This window comes from Octopus bimaculoides, chromosome 2 (genome assembly GCF_001194135.2).
Source record: "Octopus bimaculoides isolate UCB-OBI-ISO-001 chromosome 2, ASM119413v2, whole genome shotgun sequence".
Taxonomy (NCBI): domain Eukaryota; kingdom Metazoa; phylum Mollusca; class Cephalopoda; order Octopoda; family Octopodidae; genus Octopus; species Octopus bimaculoides.
The window spans coordinates 45,724,663-45,732,027 of NC_068982.1; the positions used below are offsets into that span (position 1 = coordinate 45,724,663).

Sequence of the window (7,365 nt, forward strand, 5' to 3'; positions counted from 1 at the left end):
TATATATATATATATATATATATATGTATATATTATTTCTAAGTTCCAAACAAACAAGATGTCACCAGATTGGACATTATTTTCAATAATGTTTATTTTGGCTGAGAAAAAGTAAAAATCTCTTCCCTGAAAACGTTCAATTCAAGTTTCCTAAAGCCACAGAGCTGTTATCAGCATTGCTGCAATGGTTCAAAGGACGACAAACTGTATTAAGCTATGCAGATTCACGACTTAAAGAGAAATTTAATTGAAGGGAAATGCAAGTGAAAATTTATTTCATCACTATCGTAAGCTCCTTTACTTTCTCAACTTCCTGTGACGCAAACAGTTTTTATTAACTATGTTCCATCAATAGACTAAGACAAATTGATAGAATTGTGGGTTATTGATAGTACTGAATTCTATTCATGCTTACACTCTTATAGTATCCTATATTGAATACCGGACCTAATCTTTTTATTCTTTCGCTTGTTTCTGTCATTAGACTGCGACTATGTCGGGCTACCGCTTTAAATGTCCTTAATCGAACGACTTGCGCCCAATCTTAATGTTTTTAGTCTGTTACCTATTCTATCGGTAACTTTTGTTGAACTGTTGATGTAATGGGAACGTAAATTAAACACAGGTTTCAAGCGGTGGAATGAGGCAAACACGAAGACACACACACACACACACACACACACACACACACACACACACACACACACACACACACACACACACACACACACACACACACACACACACACACACACGCACGCACACGGCCGGTTTTCGCACATTTTCTGCCTACCAAATCAACTTACAAGGTATTGGTCGGCCTAAGGCTATAGTAGAAGACAGTTGCCCAAAGAGCTGAAGAGTGGAGCCGAGTCCAAAACCACATGATTGCAAAGAACACTTCTTAACCACACAACCATGCCTATCCAACATTTAGTAATATTTCATATCTACATTTTAGATAAACTAGAGCTACGATATAATGTTTCCAATAGAATCATCAATACTATTTTCTTGTCATTGTTTTCATTACATTTCTATTGTTATATGCTCCAATAACTTTTAGATAAGTACACTTGTTAAAGTTAATGTTGAGCTTCGACCTTTATTTCAAATACAAGATTTCAATTTTTTTATCCACTAGAACATAATTCTGTAATCTTTTCATCACCTAGCGATCTTTGTTTTATATGTCATTGCCTGTCTTTTTAAAAGAAACAATTTGATAAAGAAAGACAGCACATATTTGTATGATGTAAGGTTTCCATCTCTTTTTCTCACGCAACATTGTAAGCAAGCTACTTCAGGTCAAAGGAGCTTCTCGTTACGTTGAAATAGCTATAACTGGAACTCCGTCCGTTACGGTAACGAGTGTTCCAGTTGATCTGAACATCAGAACAGCCTGCTCATGGAATTAACGCGCAAATGACTGAGCACACCACAGACACGCGTGCTCTTAGCGTAGTTCTCAAGGAAATTCAACGTGACACAGAATGTGACAACGCTGGCCCATGATTTACAGAAACAACTCATTGTTGTCAGTTGAGTGGGCTGAAGCAACGCGAAATAAAGCATTTTGCTCAAGAACACAACGCGTCGCCGTGAATCGAACCCACAATCTTACGATCGTGAGCCCAATACCCTAACCGACTATCAGTAGGATAAATCCCTTCGTTATTGTCTTACGAAATAGAAAATGAAATGTCAGTCAATAGACAGACATTGTGTATAAGGGGTATCGTTGCGTATAAGGGGTATCACACGCGAAGAATCTTATTGTTATGTAAACGTTGCACATGTTAAAGAAAGCAAGTAAAATAGTAGCAGATCATGGTTAAAGTATGAATAAATATGTAAGTCAATTCCAAATATACCACAGCAGAATAGAATACTGAGGATAACCAAAATGAAAGCTTTTAGAACTACGAATTACTCTTCTAGATGTCTTTTCAAAAACATAGCACGAACATGACCAAATTTATGGTATGGCAAGATATATAGATTCTGTTATATATAGTTCACGTTAAGAATAGAGTGCATAAACAAATACAGAGAGTTTACAAGATGCACTGATGTACATTATGTTGCTATAACCAAAATTCCGTCAGATGTAATCTAATGTTTATACAAGAAATTTAAGAGCTTTCGGAAGATATTAAATGTAGCTTAAACTAGCGTAGAAAATTGTCCGAAGTTACGCTGATAAGGTCGACGTAGATGATAGATTGTCCATTTGTCATATATTATCGATTTTCTGTAAAATTGTATTTCCATGTTTAGTCCTATAAGCCATACTAATAGAAATCATCGTTCGTGAGACAAACATAATACCACTCAACATATCGTACCTGCAACTCGCGCTACCTAAAACCGCTGCCGCTAAATAATGAATTAATAAACAGTATCAAAATGATTGGCAACTTACCTCAATGAACGGCTTTGGCTGCCGTAACACAATGTATTCGTAACCACAAATTTCACACCTGTTCATATAAGAAGATCCTAACCATCGTTCCAAACATGTTACATGTAGCTTCCCCATTGATCCAGTACAATAACAAGGCGAAATAAGTTTGGCTGTGCTCTCTCCTTCATGGCAAATACGACATATAGATGCATCACTGCTACTACTGCAAGAAGAGACAAAACATAATCAGAAAATAACGCTACAATAGTCAGACAAAAATAAAAAAACAATTGTAGTGGTTCGAAATATACGAACTAGGCGGCGAGCTGGCAGAACCGTTAGCAAGTGGGGTAAAATGATTAACGATTCCGCCGAGGTCGACTTTGCATTTTATCCTTTCGTGGTCAATAAAATAAGCACTCGTAGATGACTAGAGTCGATGTAATTGATTTACTCCATCCCCGAAATTGCTGTCATTCTGCTCAAAATAGAGACCCATACATGAATAAGTTCGCACATTTGGGTCAATTATATCTAAACCGGTATTTGAGCGATACTTATTTTCTCGAACACGAAATCATTAAATAAATAAAGAGGAGGTCGTCGCTGGTAAGACTCAAAACCAGAAAGTAAAAGAAAATAAATAAATACAAATCTGGAGAAATATTAACTATTTTCAAAAGAGCTTATGTTGTAAAGATTCATATGGATAGAAAGGTTGTTTGATGATCAAGAAAGACACAACCTGAGATTGTTGGAAAGAGGAGAGTATGAGCATGGCATGGATTAACTACCAGAAGGACGTATTTCATTCTTTGATCGTGTAAACATGACCCATAAGTTAGTTAGTACCTATTATATGTATATATATTAAATGCATTATGAGTATATGTAAAGCAATTCTGCAGATACAGAGAAAAGGGAATTGTAAAAAACTAAATCTGTGTACATTTGATTAGGAATATTCTAAAAGGAAACTCCTTCTACAATTCTTTACTGCTCAGTGCAAACAATTTTAGCCAAAATGTTACACCAGACAGAACTCGGATACATATGCTATAGGAGGAAAATCTGTCGACTTTCGTGCATGGAAATTATTCGGTGCAGATAGTAAAGAACTAGAAACACTGCTGCAAAGTGTATATGAATTCACAAGAAGTATTGGTATGAGATTTAGATTAGAAAAATGCACCTAGGCAAATTTTAAGAGAGAATACTTAATTTATAATACTAATACCTTGCTAGATAAAGAAACAGTGATAAGAGAAATAAACTGAATACAAACTAAAATTTGGAAGTCAATGAGCTTGACAAAGTGCAGCACACACAAACATGTTTGGACGGGATGTTATAGTCGCATAATATAAATATTTATAACGGAAGTAAAAGCAAGAACAAGGTAATAAGCTTCTTGTTTCTAGTTGATTTACTAATAAGTTACACTTAAAGTAATCTATTGTACGCTAAATCAATTAGCAAGACTAGACAAAAAAAAAAAACAAAAAAAAAACTCCAACTGAAATCTTACATTGAAAAATTATATTTATCACAAGTAGGGGAGATATTGGCTTCAAACAACTAAAAAACTATTTTACAATACTCGCTATATGATTATAAATATATTTTATTAAGGAAATAATAATACAAATAATTTTAGAGATGAACAAAAAAGAATAAAAAGATTGTTTCTGCTTTCAAGAATGTAACGAACACAAAAACTGAAGTGGTAGGCAGTTATGGGCAAAGAGAGAAAAAGTATTAGAAACCGAGGAAAAATCTCAAACACTAAGCTGAAATAAGGGCTAGATAATGACAAACCAAAGAAAAAGAAAAAGAAAAGTATGGCCAAATACCAGAAAAGACTAGCAGAGTGGAAATAGGAAAGGAAGAATAGAAGGACCGACTATGAAGCACGTGACTTTATGACCGAATGTTTCTTAAATGCAGCACAAAAGAGAAATCTTCTCAACAGAAAGCTCTGCCACCACAAAAGTATGCAATGAAGCAGACTACATTCGTTAAGGAATGTGGAGGGTGGGAAAAAAATTTACCTCGTCTCAAGATATCCAGCACTAAAAGTATATCTACAAGCAAAACAAAATTTGGTCTTTTAAACACAGCAAGCTATGTGAACATTATGAAATTCCAAAAGATAAATGTTGTATGAGTGTGCAACAGAAACAGGTCTCAAATTATGACAAAGCAACAAACAATATGTCAGTTCACAAAGGCAAGGATATTAAAGTTAACCGCTGGTTATCGCTGTCAAGATCCACCAAGAAAGGAATTGCCGCCAAATGAAGATTTCACGTGATAAAATATTTTGAAAAGAAATGCACAGATTATCCAATTGTATTGATATGAAAATAGAAAAATGCAGAATGTGGGAACTGAAAACAAAAACAATCCCTACAAATCCTTATCGAAAGTGATAAGAAGGTGATAATAAAACACAAGACTTTAAAATGTGTACAACTTATAAAAAAGAGTAGTCTGAAACAAAAGGCTTGTTCCTAGTAGTAAGCCGATAAAGCACGTTCACTGCGTCTGTACCAGGGGATGCACTACAACCTGCTGTACAGCATCCCATCAGCAAGGGATCGATGCATGATGTGTTGAAACGATCATTGTGAGCAATAAAGTTTCTCACATATTCCATTTTCCGTCTCTACCATTTGTTATATATATATATATATATATATATATATATATATAATTAGTCAAGGAACTAAAGTCCCTTACGTATGCGAGCATCTTAGTTCACTGGTTTATATCAGCGTTGAGAGAAAACCAAGTATATTAGTTTACCAACGAAACGTATGGGTAGTTAAACCTTTTTAAATAAGAAAATGAATTGAAATTTACGTACAGATGTTTTTATTTAAAGACATTACAATTCATACATAGAAATTCCTTCCTGCAGCTGTTTCACTAAGAGGTATATATATATACATACATACGCAAAAATATATACATCCTTGATTTGAATTAATTAATGTCCTTCGTTGATTATGACATTTACCTTTTTGTTAGATATTTATTTCCCATCATCTGGGTTCTCTAGTAAATTCCCTGGATCCTTTGCCTACTTTCCTGTATTTTTCAGAAAGCTTTTAACCTATTTACTCATTAGAAAATTCAAGCATTTTTCACCCGGTTTCAAATTTTAAATTAAATTTCCGCCTTTGTTAAAAAACTTTTTTCATTTCAAAGTATTTTTGTTATACATTTCCACACACAGCAATAGCAACACCTTCCACATTGCTCTCGCCACCATATGTGATTCATCAATATCTTTATTCTCACACACTCGCACAAGCTCTCACATTCTTTCGCGCTTTCATACCACTAATCTAACAATTACACGGGCTGAATCCTTCCACATATGTCCACTTCAACATCCATTAAGAAATACGTTATGCAGACAGAAAAAATTAGATGTATATCCTCTTTACACTTTGATGCAAGTTCCTCAACGTAATACATTTTGATACTTGCATCCACACATCCGTCCATTGGTCCTTTCTTTAACCTCCCCTATAAAAATTTCCCTGCCTTCTCTTGTATATTGTATTTTCACTGACGTTTTATCATTCTCTCTCTCTCTTATTATATTTCCCGATTTCTTTTCTTGCAATGAAGGACTCTTGGACGAAGCGTGAAGAGACTCATTCTTTCCTAATACCATATTTGTCAAATTTTGTTCTCGTCTATTGTGTTTAATGTATATCTGCACCTGGAAAGATTATACGGAAAAGAGCTGGGAGAATTTATTCGTAGAGTAAACATAAACCATAACTACATAAAGAACATTTCTGCAAGACAGACTTCCCCTAAAAATATTTAACTTGCATGGAAAAAAATCCTTTCTTTTTTCTCTACTACAGAAAACTATGTGAACATTATGAAATTCCGATTATGAAATATCGATTTTGAAAGGGAAAATTAGTATAAAATATTCTTTCCTTGGATTTCTGTAATTAAAACGAAGGCATGCTGAAAATATAGCGGATCTAATACTAGAACAACGTGTGAAACGCTAAATACCATTGGAAATCTGTCAATTTCAGCACTACGAGATTGCTACTCTTATGATGGTTTTAAATCTAAGGTTCAACCGAGGATTAACGAAATAAATTGTAAAGTTGTAAACTAAGATGAAATTGATCTCAATCTGCTTTCACATGTAGTGACGGTAATTTTTATTGTTTGGATGTCAAATTCAGACGCTTTATTCATTATAGGACCAGGCATGGCTATCTCGTTAGAAGCTCTCTTGGTAATTACAAAGTTTCGAGTTCAGTCCCACTACGGGATACCTTGAGCTCATGTCTTCTACTACAGCCCCGAACCGGCCAGTGCTTTGTGAGTGAGATTGGTAGACGGAAACTGTGTGGAAACCAGTCTGTATATATAATATATACGACGGGCTTCTTACAGTTTCCGTCTACTAGATCCACTTACTTGGCTTTGGTCAGCTCGAGGTTATAGCAGAAGACACTTGCTCACGGTGCCACGCAGCAGGACTGAACCCGGAACGATGTGGTTGCGAAGTAAGTTTCTTATCACAAGTGTATTCTGCTACAGCCTCGGGCCGACCTAAGCCTTGTGAGAGGATTTGGTAGACGGGATCTGAAAGAAGCCCGTCGTATATATATATATATACGTATTTGTGTGTGTGTTTGTCTCCCACCACCATCGCTTCACAACTGATGTTGGTGTGTTTACGTCCTCGTAACATAGCGGTTCGGCAAAAGAAATCGATAGAATAAGTACTAGGCTTACAAAGAATAAGTCCTTGGGTCGATTTGTTCGACTAAAGGTGGTGTTCCAGCATGGCCACAGTCAAATGACTGAAACAAGTGAAAGAATATATATGTAAGTATAAGCGCGTGTGTTCGTGTATGTGTGTATGCGGGTGTGGGTCTGTGTCAGAGAGAGAGAGAGAGAGAGAGAGA

The 7,365-nt window shown here is 35.5% G+C and overlaps 1 protein-coding gene across 3 annotated transcripts in view; it reads right to left on the bottom strand.

The window, feature by feature from the left end:
- LOC106874350 (uncharacterized) overlaps nucleotides 1–7,365 on the bottom strand; it is a 554,238-nt gene that overhangs the window by 48,590 nt on the left and 498,283 nt on the right. For all 3 annotated transcript variants that reach the window (XM_052976976.1, XM_052976981.1, XM_014922059.2), the window contains one exon: nucleotides 2,426–2,630. In XM_052976976.1, coding sequence (XP_052832936.1) covers nucleotides 2,426–2,630 — 205 coding nt within the window. The remainder of the gene's footprint in view (nucleotides 1–2,425; nucleotides 2,631–7,365) is intronic.